The 19010-nt window shown below is 39.8% G+C and overlaps 1 protein-coding gene across 7 annotated transcripts in view; it reads right to left on the bottom strand.

The window, feature by feature from the left end:
• Obsc (Obscurin) overlaps positions 1-10134 on the bottom strand; it is a 34167-nt gene extending 24033 nt beyond the window's left edge. For 3 of the 7 annotated variants that reach the window (XM_064134988.1, XM_064134990.1, XM_064134989.1), the window contains exons 1-3: positions 4581-10134; positions 3406-3518; positions 1394-1552 (exon numbers count right to left, since the gene is read on the bottom strand). In XM_064134988.1, coding sequence (XP_063991058.1) covers positions 1394-1552; positions 3406-3518; positions 4581-9158 — 4850 coding nt within the window. In that variant the 5' untranslated portion in view covers positions 9159-10134. The remainder of the gene's footprint in view (positions 1-1393; positions 1553-3405; positions 3519-4580) is intronic. The other 4 variants (XM_064134994.1, XM_064134995.1, XM_064134992.1 and 1 more) reach the window with 3 other exon arrangements.
• Positions 10135-19010: the final 8876 nt, after the last annotated feature.

Here is a 19010-nt window from a genome sequence, read left to right as displayed (position 1 = left end):
TCGAAAAATAAACATTTCGTCCTTGAAAATAATGGGATTAAAAATTTTACTCTGATGACAAATCATATGATCCTTTAAATAGGGAAATTTTCCCCTTTCATCCAATAAAAAATAAAAAATATTCCCTATAATAAAATGATCCCCCTGCATCGATATTTCACTCATCGAATGATTTATACTGCCATCAGTCCCATCCTATTGTCACTGCCAAAACGAAAAGCGCCAGGCACGACGCGTGGCAATAGTCTCCACCTATTTTCTGTATTTTCTAGCGTTCGGTGAGCTTGAACCTCACCTTTTCCCTCGAATTTATTTCTAGCTTAACGATCTGATTATCGAATTGTCACAGTCCGTAAGGTCGTCTGATTCCGAAATTCCTGGCATTCTCTTCATCAATCTATTTCAATTCCCCCAAAACATTTAAACAAATACCAGCGAACAACTATTCAATTTTTCCTCGTCGGTTCAACGTCTCTCGAACAATAAAAGTCGTCTGTACACTGCAATCACTCAAGACCCCCAATGCCACTGGCAATTGTCGTAATCATCATCCTGACTCCCACGAATTCTGAAGACATTCACCAGCCGTCACCTATGAGCTTCGATTATTCGTTTTCACTCGAGGATATTAAATTGGGTGAATCAGCTAACGCTTTGTGGGCAGAGTGCCGACATTTGTTACACATCTGCAGAAACCGTGAATTTATATTTTCACGAAACGATGAAATAGACGATCGGGCCGTTGACATCGTCTCTCCTCACGCTGTCCATCATCAATGAGATGATTTAATGAAAAAACCCCAGAGCTTTCTTCAAAGAATTCTATCAATTTTAGCTGCGATCGATGCTTCAATACTTTGGAGCTTTTGATTTGACAAAATGGATATGTCAAGTGACTCCTCATGCCTTTACTTGGTTCATTAAAATATCTACCTAAGGAGCACGTCGACAGTTTGGAAATTAGTGCAATTTGTTGTGTAAAATCTTGTAATTAGTATGAATTTTACTATTTTTATTTTATAAATGAGTGATTTCATTTGAAAAAATGACTCCAGAGGCGATCGAATCCACGGACTTTATGTTATTAACATGTGAATATATATAACATTAATTGTTTGACCGTTGATTTCAACGATTTAAGTTTTAAACAAATTATTTATAATTAAAAATGAACAGACACCCCAGGTCTGTCAATATACGCGTTCACATCTATAATTAATTAATAGAAAATGTAAATATAATGTAATGAATATATTACACATTAAATATTATGTATAATAATAATTATATGTTAAGTATTATTATTTAATAAAAATTGTAAATGGCCTGAGTCAATTTTACTCGTCTGAATCGTTAGCTCAGGCACATCGACCTGATGACACAGATACATTACCTCTGGATATTAGAATCGGAGTTCGATCTTATAACACCTCTGGCTCGTGAATCGATATGTCTTCTCTTCGGTCTCACCGATATTCTGTGACGAGCTGCAGAGCTATCCAGACATGCGCCAATCTCACCAATTTCTAGATCGGGATCCATTCTAGCTCGCCTATAATATTCTCACGATTTATCGTTTCTTCTTCATTCGTTAGGTGTTGTTAATGGCGAAGCCGATTAGAAAGCTCATTGGTCTTGTTACGATGAAAATTTATGCAGCTCCGGTTTAAATTCTAGGAGTAATGTTCTTAGCAGTTGTGAAAGCTAAATCGATGTGACATAACTGGCCATATAATCTGTTCATGCCTCGCAGAAATAGAATAACTGGAAGATCCACTAGTGGGAGAGACAATCCCGAGGAAGATCGTTAGAATTCGCAGATCTACTTTTATTATTTTTAATATTTTTATTTTTTTAGTTGAGTTTCTGGAAACTGAGGGATTAATTTGTTAGTAAATAAGAGGAGTAATTGTGTACATATTTATGCTGTTTTGGGTAATTTATTGCGTTGAAAGGTGGATTGATAAATATTCTATTGGATAAATTACAGAATGTAATTTTGTCAAAGACTTATTCACCTTTGAAATTTTGTTTTATTCCAGAAATTTCTCAACTAAAATTTTCCAAATTTTATATTTAATTTGTCGAATGACAAGAGAAGACCGAACTAAAAGAACTTACGATCAGAAAATCAATGTCGAGAAATTTTTATTGAAAATTTCTGAGGAACATTCTATGAAAAATTTTCCATGAAGTCAAGAAATATCTGATCCAAAATTAAATGTAAAATTAATAAAAATTCGAGGGAATTTTGTATATCGAAGTCGCCAGTTTCCTCCATAAAATCTTTTTTGCACTTTATTTTTGGATTATCATCAGTTCTCAGTGGTCTATTTATACGAAATTGGAAAGATGGAATTTTGAAAACAAGCGAGTGAACAGAGTACTCTCCTATTTTCTGTAGAGGCCAATGATCCTAGTCTTTCTAGTGGACTTTTTTTTTAATCATCTCCCTCCACTGGCGTATATTTTCCCCAGTTCTATATTAACATCCGCAAATACTCAGCGAATTTACACTGATGGAACGTCCGGAGCACCTGCTGTAATTATCATCTGTTGTCTTCCTTGTTTTATTTTTTTTGTTTATACTCGGTAAATTTCTCGACACTCAACCCACTCGGCTGTCACCGTATTCCAGAAATAAATGAGTAATTTCAAGGTAAATTCTACGAAACGTCTGTCAGTAGTTGAAATGTTTTTTCAACAGACACCTCGTCGGGTTTTTTTTAAATATAATGGCATTTCCGGATTGATTTGGGTGTCAGCAGGGCATCAGAGGTGAATTTCCCAATGTTTTGCACAGATGTTTATAAATTATTTCGTAAAAAAAAAAACCCAAGGGTTTCTCTACGAAACTGAACTAATTTTTAAAAATCAGCACTTGACAGAGAATAATTATAATTATAATTATAATTATATATTTTGTAGAATGATAAAATGAAATTACATTGATTTTTGGCTATCACTTTTCAAGTCAATGGTACTGGGTACGAATTCATTGACTTTTGCGTCTTAAATCGAACTCAAAGTCTTTTTCCAAAAAACTTTGCTAATTTTTTTTTTAAATTGCGCTGAACTTATGAAAATTCCTGGAATAATTTGCGTTTCGTCCCTGACTATTCCGAATACTCGAACAATAATGCCCCACATTCTGCACCCGAATGTTTATCAATGCAGTTGAAGCCAAGAGCTCCGGTCTACGACTGTATTCGTTATCACGCTAAAAACTGTACTAATATGCTTTATTGCTCGGTTAATTTTAGCGGTGCCCAGAATAGAGCGAACGAGAATAGACTTCACACGGTTCAAACGTAAAAACTACATGAGTCAGGATATTTTGCGTACATAAGTGAGAATCAGCGAGAAAGCAACAGAACATAATGAGAATATTCGTGTGTTTCTCACTTGGTCAGGTCGTCTTGAAATTCAACAGCTTCGACGATGTCACCGACAGCTACACAGAAGCTACTGTCCTCTTTCGATACATAGTCCTTCACCACTACGAAATTATCCTGATTCTGAAAAAGAAACAAATTTTTTTATCGTGATTAAAATTAAATGACTGAGTGATTAAGGGATTATTACTGATGTTTTCTCATTTTTCAAGGTTCGGGTTAAGGTTTGGTTTTAATCACATGTATATATAATATAGAATATTCCATAGCCCTTATGACAAATGAGAGATGCCCGACTGTCGGCCGAGGCTGAGCCGACATCTAATTTTTCTAGTGTGCTAAAAAATTCTTGCAAAAATCTATAAAAATGCACTAAGAATTAAAAAATATAGAGACGCGAGTATGAAAATTTGTGAGTCATTTCGCTGAGTAATTGATCCCCCAAAAATTAATAATGAACTGGGTTCGAAGAAGTAATTGTCACAATCAATTGTCAGCGAATCGAAAAGACAGTGGGTTGACATTTCCATCAGTGACTCCCATAATCTATTTAAGCATTTCTATTTTTAATGCTCCCTAACAAGTGGTTACTTACTTCCTCCTATCGAATGACTCTTCATTAAATAATTATTAATCTCAAATAATTTTAGCACGTTTTTTGCGGTTAATTTTTTACTGTTTTTTTCATTTAATTTCTTCAATAAAGAGAGGAGGAAAGAACGAAAAAATTATGCAATTGACTCCCAGGAATTTCTACCAAAAATAAATCTATTGATTTCCAAAATGAATATAAAATATTTTTTGTTGAAATTTTTGACACCAAAAAACCAAAAGGTCACAAAAATATTGACCATTTGGTTTTTAAACAGTTTCATAATTTTTTTAAGGGCCTCAGACACGTGATCATTTATCTACGGAGTTTCTATTTTACGACGTAGATTTATTCCCGAATTTCCCCCAATTATTTGGCGGCTCTGAGCTAATGAGCGAGCTTCAAAGGCTAATAAATCAATTTCAATTTTAAATGACGAAATTTCCGGAAACATAAACGAAAGAGTAATCCAAGAAAATGATTCATTTTCTAAAACATTAAATTCGATTCACCAGACGTCTCCACATTCGAATCCACCAACAATTTTTTTGTTTAAAAAAATTTTGAAAAAAATACTCAAAAAACCAATTTACCCCATTCTCCCAAAATCCTTCGGTATTCGCACTACTACGTCTCCTGAAACTCGGCGTATTCTCCCTACTCATGGAATTCTCCAGAGTCCTGTCCGTAAGATTAACACCAGCACTGGATTCCCTCGAAGCCCGGCAATGCCCATTCTGCAGTCTCTCAGCATCAGTCGTCGAGGTGATTGAAGCTGTGACGCTCGTCTCCACCTCATAATCCTCCTCCCCAGCAACAGGAATAGCGTACATCGAGAACCGATGGGCCGACGGTTTATTGAGTTTCAGTGCCGAAAATACATGAAGTGGTTCAAAGTGCGATATTCCATTCTCATCAAGAACGGTATAAGCAACCTGACCAGTCAGAACTGCCCGTGACGCGTCCCTGGGGACGACGGTCTGCAGGCCCTTCTTGAGAATCATAAATATCGTCTCAGGTTTCTGATTCCTCCTGATGAAGAAATCCTCGATGGCGAGGCTGTTCTCCGCATTCAGAAGTGCCATGGGAATGTCACTCGACGACTGCAGTGGCAAATCCTCAGGGACAATCATCAGTGCTGCACTCTCACGAACAAGTGTCCGCAGCCTTGGATCAGTCCTCGCTAGTTCCGGATCGCTGCAGAGATTGCGAAGGGCTGTGAGAAAGGGTGGACGCGCCTCCGCGAGTTTCCGCATCACAGTCAACCTCTTCAGGATGTCCAGAGTGACTTTATCCCCAGCCAGGACCTGCGTGGACTTCTCATCGCTGATGACATTCAGAAGACTGCTCGCTGTTGATGACATGCCCAGAGCTCTAGCTAGACCAACTGCCTGGAGGATGAGCTCTCGCAGATGAACTCCTTCATCACTCAGCATCTTCTGGACCTGAAGTTCACTGGATTCCCTGACGGCATCGACAATCGCTTTGTGAACAGTTTCCGCGGCTTCCCGCTCCGTGGAGAGGGCTGAGACTTCCTGCGAGACCTTCTTCAAAACGCTGGACACCAGCTCCGGATTTCCCTCTGAGACTTTTCGGAAAGCGGAACCGATCAGTTCATTTCCTTGTTCCTCTTCTAGAACTGCTGACAGTCTCTCCAATACCACGTGGTCCTTCAATGATTGTCCTACCACTGTTGACTTCAGAATGTCTATCTTGTTGCTGCTTGACTGGAGAAGATCGGTGATGGCCCTTTGACAGAGGATCTTCCTGTTCTGAGGCATCAGCAGAATCTTCAAGACCTCATTCAGCGGCTCCTCAATGGTCCTGGAGTTCTTACGGAGGACTATATTGAAAGCTTCGCTGATGGAGGACAGCACGTAGCTGTCAGGATTCCTTTCTCCATTCTCCTGATTGTCTTTATCCTCCGTTATCGCCAGGACTGCGGTAGCTATCGCTGTCTTGATCGTCTCGTGTATCCAGTCAACGTCCTCCTCATGATGGGTCTGTCCATTGGTGAGAATCGGTGTCTGGCCGTTGGAGATGTTTTCGAAATGCAGTTTGCCTCCATGCTGATGCTGCTGGACGATGTTGTGAGCCAATTGGGAGACCGTGGAAACTACTTGCGCCATTTTAACAGCTGAATCCTTACGAAGACCAAGTTTCTCAGCGATTATCAAGGCGTGCTCCAGAGCTACTGGAGCATCAACATCGACATCAACACTGGGTACGTTAGGGGATATCTTTCGTCCAATCGACATTCCAGCTTCGGAGAGTTGACGCAGGAGTCTGGCATCGATGCTGGGTTCGCCATTGTGGTCCGATGTACCGTTGCAGTGGGAACGTGAAGGTCGAAGTAGTCCAAGCTCTTCAGGGGTGACTTCGAAACCCTGGACTGAGAACTCCATTTCACCCTCGGGTGTGTCCGCCAGATCCGGAGCTACGAACCTCGGACCCTCTTCCGTCTGCACGATTTGTCCAGGCACGAAGGTCACCCCGAGCGTTCCAGACTCGACTACACAGCCTGGAACAAATCGTGGGCCATCTGGAGTGTCGACAACCTGTCCTGGAACGAACCTGGAACCCTCGTCTTCAGTCGATATCACCTGTCCTGGAATGAACGTTGGTCCAACTTTTGTCTGGACAATCTGTCCAGGGACGAAACGCGGACCCTCGTCGGTTTCCACCGTTTGTCCAGGAACGAATTTTGGACCACTTCGAGTATTTACCATTCGTCCAGGAACGAATTTCGGTCCAGAACTGGTTTCCACCACTTGGCCAGGGACAAACTGCTCGCCCTTCTCAGTAAGTACAATCTGCCCGGGTACAAAGCCCTCTTCGGTCATCACTCCAGGGACAAACCTGGGGCCATCTTTGTCGCCTCTCACCAGTTGTCCTGGAACAATGCGTTTACCTTCTAGAGATTTTTCCAAACTTTTTGGTATGAACTCCACGCCATTTTCGGTCTGAATCATGTGTCCGAAGACCTCCTGCTGGTGACGCAGGGAGATGGCACTCGCGGTCTTCGGATCCACTGGAATTCCAGTGGGCCCAGACTCCAGGAACGTTATGTCCTCGATATCCTTAGCTGCTGCGAATTCAAAACCATCGGCTCCATAGATTGTTCTCCCCGGGATGAATTTTTCTCCCTCACTAGTGTTGAGTATCATCCCCTGAACAAACTTCGGCCCCTCTGGAGTCTCCAGAGCGGTTCCAGGAACGAATATAGCCCCTTCGGATGTTTTTACGGTCATTCCAGGAACGAAATTGACTTCTCCATTTTTCGACGTGACATTCTGTCCCGCGACGAATCGCATTCCCTCCGACGTCTGCATGGTCCTTCCAGGAGTGAATATTGGCTCTCCAGTGGGTGATACCAAACACTGTCCAGGAATAAATTCCCAATCATCCTTTATCCTCACACTTTGTCCCGGAACGAATATGTGCTCATGATTTTGCTCTGTGATAGTCTGTCCAGGTATGAAAGTAGCCCCGTCCTCCGTCAGAACAGTTTGTCCAGGAATAAAAACATTCTCCAGAACTTGTCCAGCGACGAATTTCGGACCTTCCGCCGTCAGCACCGTTTGTCCCGGAACGAATCGAGCTCCTTCGTTCGTATGAATCGTCTGCCCCTGAACAAACTTCTCTCCGCTCTTTGTCTCCAGAGTTTGTCCAGCTATGAAAACTGGAGTTTGCTTTCCATCATCAGGAATCGTAACTATTTGTCCAGGTATCAACACCGGCCCCTCCGGCGTGTGAACCGTAAATCCTGGAACGAAAACTGGTCCCTGCGGTGTCTGCAACGTCTGTCCAGGAACGAACACAGGACCCACTGGAGTTTCAACAGTCTGACCAGTGACAAATCGCTGAGCTGATTTTATATCGACCTTGAGACCTGTCACCCGGTGCATCTCACACTTCACACCATTCTGGACCTTCCTCACGAGGTCTGGAATCTCCTTGACTGTTGGCAGCTGCTGGAGAGCTGTTTCCCCAGACGACAACTTCTCTTTTACATCAGCAGTTCCTTCCAGCTCAGCTGGAGGAATCTTCGCCAGGAGCAGCTGAATCCCTGGATCTGGCTCAGCTGTCAGTGGTGTCAACGGCTTAATCACAGATATAGCTTCCAATCCACCGGTTTCCTCTGATATCGGCGACGTGACAACACCGACTTCCGTCATGTCAAGGTCAATCACTGAAGGTGGGACATGAACTGGAGTCGGTAGTCGATCGACAACTGGCGTTCCATCGATCTTGCCGACGTTTCTCTCAATAGCCCGCCAGTTACAAGTCCTCGTAATGGGATGGACGAAGCTTTCCAGGGTCTCAGTGACCATCGTCAGCTGTCTCTCCCCAGACCTCGCGTGGTTCAGGTCAACATTCCTCCAGTGATTCCTCTCTTCCTTGCTGTCGTCCTTGACACTCCTCAACTTGAGCTGCTTCGCCCTCTTGAACTCCTCCTCGTCCGCAGCTTTCTCCTTATCCTCGAAGACCTTCTTCGCGTAATTCAACTTGGAGGCGCGTCTCTTCTTCCGCTTCCGCCCCTCGGCGTCCAGCCTCTCCCGCTCCTTCATGACCTCCTCGTGAGGCCCGAGCCCCTCATACAGATGATCGAAGTCATCCAGCTCCTTGAAGTCCACTGAGACGTTGCGTCCTTGCTTGAGCCTCAGCAGAACTGTATCACAGTCTCTTGATAGCATGACATCACTCACATCACCGTCTCGCACAGCCGCTTCGAGACTCGCTGGAAATACCAAGCTGCATCTTCTCTCCTGAACTGTGTAGACGAACTTCAGCTTCTCCTCGTCTTCCGGCGGTTTTTTCGTCTCCAGGAGATCCCTCAGGGCCTTCTGCTGCTCGTCATCACCCTCCAGCACTGGAAATACGTAACGATAGTCCTTGACAATGACGTGACGCTTCTTCTCACCCAGTATCAGACCAGCTGTGTAGTGATGTGGACCAAGACCAGAGTTGTTTGTTATTCTACATTTGGATTTATCATTGCTGTGCACACCCAGCAGTACCGGAATGTAGTGATGCGTGGGTAGACCATAGGATTTACCAGTGATTCGGCAAAAGCGTTTAGCATCAGCTGGACTTATTGGTGGCAGCAACGGAAAATAGTTTGGCTTGGGGAGGCCCCGGCTCCTCCCCGTGATCCTGCAGAAGGACATGTCTGGGTTGTCTGGCAATTCAATCTATTCTTGGTGCGTTACTGGTTGCTAATCAGTTCAGAATCATCTTGGAGCTGTTGACAATCATCTCAGGTCAGTTCAGCATCATCTAGACGAAGTGGGTTCTTCAGAAATCCTTGAATTCAAGTGTCTCAGTGGTAATGCCATCTCGGAATGCTTTTTCCATTTTCACACTGACATGTCAACGGATAATCAGAAACTTCTGAGTTTCTCAATGACTTCTTCTCGTACCATATTTCACACCGATTGCTCAAACAGCGAAATTATTTTTGCAGCCGAAAATTAGCACTTGAACACTGGGCATTTGCCAATTCTTTGATTTTAATTCTATCCTCGAGAAATTAATGGTTTTTTATAACATTATTTTTGAGGTGGGATCACAATGAGTCATGAGGTTTTGTCAGGTTTAATATATCACGATTCTGTGTTCATTCATTATGATTTTGGAACTTGGCCATCCGGTTGAATCACAAATAAACTATCCCGAGGGGGTTTTTTGAATTTATGGACAATTTGACATGAACCTCGGCCCAAATTTCATCACGTGGGACCTGGTATCACATTGTTTGGGGTTTTTCCAGGTTTATGGGGACGTTACGGTGTTTCGGAGGCGAATGAGCTCTGGGGATTGAGGAGGAGCTGTGCGATGTACTTCTATCGTCAAAGTTCACTCAACTTTACGTACATGGGCTCCTACAGGGAAATACATCTATTTTGGGGCGACTGCACGTTTCGGTAAATAATTCGTTTGGAAATCAGTCTTCACTCTCTCGTTAATTTTAGTATTTTAATCGAAGGGGAGAGGATATTAATTGTTGATCGATTTATTCACTGGAGGATTTTGGGTTTGCAATTTTTTGGGGGAATTATCGGCGGGTAAATGCACTTTTCACTTTTTTTTTAGGGCACGATCTCGGGGGGAGTTTGGCACATCCTGGGCCTCGTGGCTTTGCTATCAGACGGTTGTGGGCAATGTCTGTATGACGATACCGTGGCAAATGCCAGACTACCCAGAGGTGGGTTAACCAAGTGCCTGAAAGTTCGTATACGCGCTCGAGTTAACTCACACTTCTCCCCTCAACCAGAAATAGCTACCCTTCTTACTCCACCAATACGTCTTGAGGAATAGTTTGTGTGGATGATTTTGAGAAATATGAGAATTGAATTCGATTGTCTGGGCTGTCAGGTTTTTGCGTGAGTGACACGTGGGGAGTTTATTTTATTTTGGGGGATATGAGGGGAGAGTTTGGGGGGATTAATCTTATTGGGATAAAGCCACTGGTTGTGGAATGTCAGGGGTTCTGGTGGGATGCAGAATTTTTGGGTGCATGCTATTTGCAACATCTTTATGATGGGGCTAAAAATAAATCCTATCGCGGTTTTTAGATGTGAATTTTTGCGGCAGTTTTCGGACGGTGACGTCGCTCTTTTGGAGATTGTGGGGAATTTTTTGAGAGGGAAAATCGGAATTTTTATTTCTCATTTCATTTTTTATTTAATTTTTGAGAGTTGCATATTTTAATTTGATTTATTTTGGATTTAGGAGAGAGGAACAGTTTTTGAGAATAAAAAATTGGAAAGTTCAATGTTCAATGCGAATTATTGTCACAATTGTTATAATATATTGCCGCAATTGTTTAATGTCATGATAAATCATAATTGTTCGTCTCAGAATATTATTTTTTCGTATATTGACATTTATTTTTGTATTTAATATATTCTGTTGATGTTTTTTTATGAATGAGGATCATAAAGCAAAAAAATTGAATCTCTGTCGATTGACATCATGAAAATACTTGAAAATGGATCAATCGTTTTTTGGAAAAGCCACCTCTGACGTAATGTCAGGGGTTCTGGTAAAGTGCATGATTTTTGGGTGCATGCTATTTGCAACGTCTTTATGATGTTTGCTAAAAATAAATGCAATAAAATTTTTTACACAACGACAAATGGTGGATGAAAATTACCTAGAAAATCGTGACAAATTTTACTATCCTTACAGTAATCCCAAAGCAATAGTTTATTTAATTAAAAAAAAATGATGTTTAATAGAAAAATGGAAAAGTGTCATTTGTATTCGTAGATTCATAACGTCAGTGAATTGTTATTACTAAAAATATATCACTTATTGGGAAGATATTCACAAAAAACATTCAGAACAATTTGAAAAAAAAATATAGAGAAAAAAAATTGATAGAAATGATAATAAAATATGAGTAGATCATAGTACTTTCAGATAATCTGACTTCTGAGTGAAGGTAGGGGAGCATGACCCAGTTGATGATGACATCTGACTACGATCTCATCAATTCCTGATCTTAACTCGGTACCTGATGCAAATTTCCACTCAAATCACTTGGCTTCCACCCCTCGTTTTTCCACTTCACACCCCAACACATCCGCCCATCACTTGTCAAAACTGTCAAACCATTTAGTAAACCATTAACCGCAAGTTTTTACGACAATTGTACATAATGCTGCAAGTAATTCCATTGGATTACCACAGCTTCAGCAGCTGGCACTCGAACAAAAGTAATTAAACTCCACAGAAAATAAATATTTGGCAGTCAAAGGACATAAAATTGTCAACAAAGACTGAAAGTTCACTGAGTACTTCGGATTGGATTGCTGTCATGGGTTTGGAATGGGCCATAATCGACTAATTATAGTTCTTCCTGATGACAAACAATACGATTTGCAAAAGACTGATTTATTCCCTGTCATTCAGAATGACATTGTCATTTCCGAAAACAATTCGGAGTCTCTCGCGGACTCCCCTCGTCCATCGTCACCCGAATAATCTGCAAACCTCACCCCTTCCCACCCCCATGATGACAAAAGTCTGGTTTAAATATTCGCGAGTGTTTACTGAAGATGTTGGCGTGTTACCAAATTTTTTGCAACCGATATTTTCTCTTTTATTTGGATTCAGAAAAAGAAACTATTGTGCGATGTTTTCCACTGGCGAAGGGGAAACGCCCGGGGTTTAAGATGAGGACAGGGGTGAGTCACATGAAGAGGAAATTACTGGAAAAATTTAGGAAATTACCGAGGAGTTCGAGAAAAATTACTGAAAATTCTGCAAAATTTATTTTCGTGATCGGATTTTTTGGGAAATTTTGACGGCGATTTTTACGGTACCTTCAGCAGTTCTTTCCGGAATTATGTCAATTATCCACGATTACGTAAGAGGTCCGCAATTTTTCGCGATTGTGACTGACATTCAGTCACATTTTTCGGCGATTTGTGTCGTTACAAAAGATATCGAGCGATCGGTAGCACTTACCTCTTCGGTATCGATGATTGAAGTGGTCAGTGTCTCTTTGATGGTGGTACTTCCGCTGATTATCACTTGACTGAGCTCCGCCGAAAATTCTGAAATATCCAAGAGTAAGGGCCAGCCCATAATTAAATGCAGACATTCATTAAAAAATAAATTACATGGAAAATTATTGGGTAATTAAGATAATGAAATATCGAAATGATATTTCAGGCATTTCCATTTATATTTAAAGAAATAATTTGCGAAAGCCAAAATGTTATTTTTAAAATAGAATGTTTTGCGAAGGTAATAACATTTTCGAATAGTTCAGGTGAAAATTATTAAAAAAATTATTGCGACTTCCTGACAATTAAATTTGTTGTCAACAAAAATGGCTCCTAAATTTCAACACAAAGTTTCAGGTTTAATTTGTGGTATTTGATTGACGGATATTTTATTTTTATAATTGTTGTTACCTTTTTTCCTTTTACTCGAAGATGTTGTTATTGAGTCCCTTGATGCCATGGTAAATTGTTACGACATTATTCTGAAAATAAAGAAATTGCGTTATCACTATATTTTTGTATAGGATTTTATTGTTATTGTTTATCGCTATTATATTTATATTAAATTAATTTCTACTCCAGGCGATAGACTGGAGTCTTTTGAAAGGTCTTGAACGTGTCGGCATAGTAGATTCGCACCTTCAAATTTTATAAATATAATTAGATCTGTGGGCCAACGAGGCGACCTAGTGCTGCCACCTCAAAATTCGCGGCTGAAGCGGTTCATTCATTTTAATGACACATTAAATCTAATTTGCCGAGGAGAAGTACATAATCTTATGTAGATAACTGTCACCCACTTCCAACAATTTAACGCGCGCAATTGACATTCAATTCTCGTTTACCCGCTATCAGATTTTCCCCGGTGACGTCATTAAAATTGATTTCAATCTGATCATTGCATTTTATGGAGGGATAAAGTCGAGCTAATTTTAGTTAATTTTCGGCGAATGTTATTGGAGAGATTTTCTGTTTATCTTCGATTCAATTCGTTGCACTTGATATCTTGATCTATTTAGATTTCCGGTCTATTTTAGGATGATTCCGCGTCTGACATATACAGATTACACTACTGGAACAGCAAACTCCAACAATTGTGTCACCTAAATACCGCAGAATATATATAAACAAAATTAGTGATCCGATTTTTTGTCTTGAATTGTACGAAAAAGAGACGAATGAAAATTATTTTTAATATTCTGGACATTTTTACTGTATGAAATGTCATCAAATTCAATTGAAAACAGGTGAAATCAATCAGTTTACCAACAGTTAATCAATTGAAATCCAACAGGAATCAATAAAAATCAGATAGAAATTAGATAAAAAGGTGATATATTCAAATAATTATGAAAATTCAGTGAAATATCCAGGGATTCCGAACCAATATACGATAGATTCGAACCCTCATTTGATCGAAGCATGAGGTTCATGGTTGGAGCCCTCAGAATCAACAATTGAATCATTCGCACAACGAAAAAAAAGGTACGGTGGAATTGATTTTGCCAAATATCCATTGACTTCAGAAAAAAAATTATTTTTTTCGAGTAATTGCCTGACAGTTCTCATTAGATTTAAATTACCTCACTTATATGTATTATTCTAGAACATGATTATGTTAATTATAACGTTGAGGGAACTCCTGCAATAATCATGAGCATTAAATAATTCATCAAAATTCTTCCCTCAAGAAAATCAGAACTTTAGAAAAACGAAATAATTATTAACTGAATTCCTTCAAGGTCACGTGCTAAATACTCATCCTCTAGAGTAATATTATTATCATCATCCCCTCGGGAGAATTTACGGAACAATTACGCATTTTTTATTAAAAGTTCACTGGAAAAGTGCATAACTCTTCTATAATTTTTAAATAATTTTTCTCCACGTGCGGAAATCATTGTGTCAAGATTGTTGTCTACACCCGAATCAATTTTAATTAAAAAATTAGACCTCCAGGGGGAGGGGGTCAGGCGAATGTTAGTTTTACCCCAAAAATTACCTTCTCAACTCTAATTTTTTCAACAAAATTCGATCTAAAAAGTCATTTGTCATTTCCTCCCACTCTTCACCCTCTAGAGTTCTAATGTTCATAAAAAAATTATTTCCATCTACTATTGCTTTTTATAATTTTCGTCTAATGCCATCTAAGTGTTGTCAATATACATCCACCCCTCCAACCCCCCTGCACCTCATTTCCCCGCAAATCACCCCTTAATTACCTCCTCCAGTTCGAATACTCTCATGACACGAACAACACTCACCCCTCATATCGTACAATTATTAATTAAAAATATTCGATAGTTAAATCATTAATATACAACATGACATTCGGCCGTGAATAACCCCCGCACCAACCGGTCACCGATGTCCAAGACATTGCCAACTTGTCGCATCATTTGATTTATCCCCTGACGTCCGTGCAAACAGTCTCTCAGGGTCAAACGATATTTCCGAGCTGATTCACATCCGGAAGACGCTGAAATCCACCACCACCACCAGCTGATTCACCTGTCATCCCCCAACGATCTCGATAAGAACATAATGCTCCTCTGTAGCTCTCGCCAACCGGTCTATTCGAGGATTTTTTTTAATGGCCCATCACCAGTAATCCGAGAGGACCGAAACGAGGATCAAACGGAACGACAGCTGCACCCAAATACTTTTACTCATTCGTGACGTCATTCAAAATATACAAACGATGATGCTGGATGAAAGCATCGGACGCTACATAAACTTTTGCCTCTCGATGAGCGTCAACTTCCGGTAATTTTGACGGAGAATCAAATTTCCGAGATATTTCAATTTTTTGATTGTCAAAATCGTCTGTCAAAAAATTTTTCCCGCAATTTTCACGCGTCAATTCGATTTAAATCGATATTTCGACGATTTTTTCGGCTTTCGGTTCGATATTTTCGTACCCCCTGGGTTTTTTTAAATGCCACCACTCAAACTAATTCGACACTTGCCCAACACTCGTGCAATGTGCGAATAAAAATAGAAACATTGACGAGCTGAAGATGAGGTGTATGGGAGTTCCTACGAGACTCGTTTCAAAACTAGCGGATGAAATTAAAAAAAAAGAGTTTACGTGAACTTACTACTGTGCACCTGTTTCGCGGATCCTCGGGGAGTGTCAAGTCCTTCACAGATAACTAGAATTATTGTTAATTGATCTCACTAATTTTTTTGAAAATTAAAAACAGTTTTTTTACTGGGGGAAAAATCAATCGCACGAGTTCGTAACTTTTGCGGTGGAATACACGAATAAATCGAGGTGGTTAGAAGCTACCCGACGGCTATCTCGAGACTGCGCTACCAATGCCAGATCTAAGGCGTCGCGACGCCCTCCTCGCGCGCCTCCGGCGCCTGTTTGACTCCCCGATTGCCTCAGGGCTAAACGACTTGAGATCTTTTTCGGTTTTTAATGAGGTGGGATTTTGGAGTTTAATTGTCGGGATTTTTTAGGGATTTAAGGGGTTGGGGGGTGGATGAGATAAGGGTCTATCAGTGGAGGAGTAGTTGAGGAAATTCAGCGATTTATTGAGTGATAAGAATGTGGATAACGTACGCGGAAGGGATAGGAAAGGGTGAGGGGGGTAAAAAGGTGTGTGAAATGGGGAAGAAAATAATTTAAGGGGAGGAAAATAGAGGGGTTGTTGGTAATTAGTGAACGTGAATGATAATCGGACTGTAAACGTGGGGGGGACGTGGGGAAAAATGGGACATGCCGGTGAAATTGGACAGGAGTGAAAAACATTTTTTAATTATTTACAGGGGAGGTAATTAGGGGGTTGGGAAATTAGTTAAGAGCGATTGGAATATAGTGAGATGAATTATCAGGTGAATCACACTGACCTGAGGGTCCAATTATAAGAAAGTTGATTAGGAAAATACGATGAAACAAATTAGATAGCAAACGGTGAATCGTAAAGCGGTTGAATGTGTTGAAAGGGGTGAAATACACAAAAAAAAAATTATACTGAACTACCCAGTTATTTTTTCAGTATTCTGAGATCATGCGGAGGGCGATAAAGTACGATCAATCGATATTGGGTTAATGTGGAAGAATTAAATCGATGAAACATTTTATTCATTCAATACCTCATCGAATCAAATAATTTTTCTGTACTCTAACGTACCATAAACTTCAACGTTAGGAGCTCGTGAACTCGATCGGTTGCACCGGAAAGTTCGTCTAATAATAATCGATGGTCACAACGGGGTTATTTTGAATTTGAACCGGAGTCTGTAACGCCAAACTTTCGAATCACTCTTCGCGAGAATTATTAATTAGTCCCGGCGATGTGTGAATTACCCCTCGATTTTTCGCTTTTCCGGAAGATGGAAATTTTTGGGGGGGTGAGCGAAGGTGTGGGGGTGCGTGGTAGGGGTTGGTACCCGTGGGGCAACGAACCCGGGAGCAAAATAATGCCGAGACACTTACAGACGATGTGACAGGCAGACAATCACAACACGTGGAGTACATTATTTAGGATGGGATGAGACTGGGATGGTTGACAATGAGAAGGGGTGTTCAATTAATCACAGGGTTTAATCGAATTTCCTGAGATGGTCGAGACGATTTTCTTCTGATTTCTACCCAAACGCAACAGTATATGATACATAAACAGTATATTACATGTATATTACATGTATATAATATGGGGTAGTCCGAGTGAACTCAACGAGGTTCAAACCCTTAGCCCTTTACTGGTATCATCGATTTTTTTCCATATTGTCCACTTCATCAGATGACTATTCAATTTTTTTGAGATTTTTTGACGGTCCCAGGAACCCCCTACGATTTTTTTCATCTTTTCAACATTTTTTAAAAATATTCATTATCTATTATAATTTTTAACGACCAGTTTTATCACCTGGCTACTAAATAAATAATAAAATATATTTTCGTACTGTGAGCACATAACATAATTTATATTTACTGAAATCTTCCGCCGGTTTCGCACAAAATTTAGAACGCAAACGCGGAAAATTTAAATAAACATCGTAAACCCTCAGGTTTCCCTGAAAATCCACTGTAATTTCACATTTTTGGGCAGCAACGAAACGCAAATTCCTCAATTCACTTAAAATTGCAATGAAAACATGAATATCCAGTGCCAACAATTGTTCAGTTAATAGTTTTTTGATCCAGCAAAATTTACGAGTTGAATTTCGAGATTAACGTGTCATCTTGAGGTTTTATTGTTGAACAAGTGGTGCTGACAAAAATTGTGCCAAGGATTTTTGACTCTCTGGTCCCAGTTTTTCCCTGGTTGACACTAATCGGTAAATCATGGTCCAGTTTCGGGAAATCGTTAGCGATTTTGACGATTTTTTAACGCAAATTGTCTAGTGATTTCGGTGATGGATGTTTCGTGTAGTTTAACCCGCAATATGTGTGTACGCAATCCGGCTAATTGAGGCCGATTCGTGTACTTGGCGGCGAGCCAAAATGTTCGGGTACATCCATTAGGTTTTTAGCGTAACCGTCATATTATATCATATTGAAATCCCCGTTTTTCATACACAAATTACAATAAAATTAACCAGACGAGATGAAAGCCACTTTTACTTCGGAGAATGAATGTGAAACGATTTTTCATTCAAAGCTATTGTCATGTAAAATATTTACTACATAGTTTTTGTTCAATTTCTTATCGTGAACAGCTGAAATGAGCTGCTAATTAGACGCTCCTGAAAGTCCCCAACTCGAAAAAATATAATTTTTTAAAGAACAAATCCTTCCCTCCAGTAAATGGATATTTCACCAACGATTTTTTATTTGAATAATTTTTATTCCAACAAATGTCTTTTATCAGATTAAACAGAAGTCTCTAACGAATGAGAAATATGCGATCTCTATACCTAATTGGATTTCTATATTTCATGATTTACGTCCAACAAAAATTATCGTTTTAAAAAGATCGATTACCCAATTTCCTGCGAGAAATAATTAATTTGTCACTAAGATGAATTTGGCGATGGCAAAATTCCCCACCTAGACATAATTCTAACGTGACAAAATGACAAAAGTACATTTGCGAATGATTAATGGTAAAACAATTGCGAGTTATGAGGAAATTAAAAAAAATGGATTTGACTGGGAAGTCCCGAATGAAATAAAACGAGCGACGATATTCGTCTGTATTTTCCGGGATCGTAATCTCTCGATGAATCAGATGTCGTCAGTATAAATAAATGATTAATTTTTAATAGAATAAAAAATTAAAATTGTAGAACATTCGATTTGCTTCAGCAAGAAAATAGATAGATGGTTAATGAACAATAAATTTATTAAATTAATAAATCAATAAAACTTATCATTTTACGAGATCATTAGTAAAATATTTTAATGAGTATAAAATACTGCATACGAGTAATTTTTTCGTGCTGCAGACTTGGCATAATTAATACTTTTCCAACCAATCTCATCGTCGTTCAGAGTATTCAATTGACAGCTCCCCTATGTCACTGGTCTCAGGAAAGATTTACAAAAAA

The sequence above is a fragment of the Diachasmimorpha longicaudata genome, chromosome 15, assembly GCF_034640455.1.
Source record: "Diachasmimorpha longicaudata isolate KC_UGA_2023 chromosome 15, iyDiaLong2, whole genome shotgun sequence".
NCBI lineage: Eukaryota > Metazoa > Arthropoda > Insecta > Hymenoptera > Braconidae > Diachasmimorpha > Diachasmimorpha longicaudata.
The sequence above is the reverse complement of the archived record's forward strand: the minus strand, read 5'-3'. Positions and strand labels throughout refer to the sequence as shown.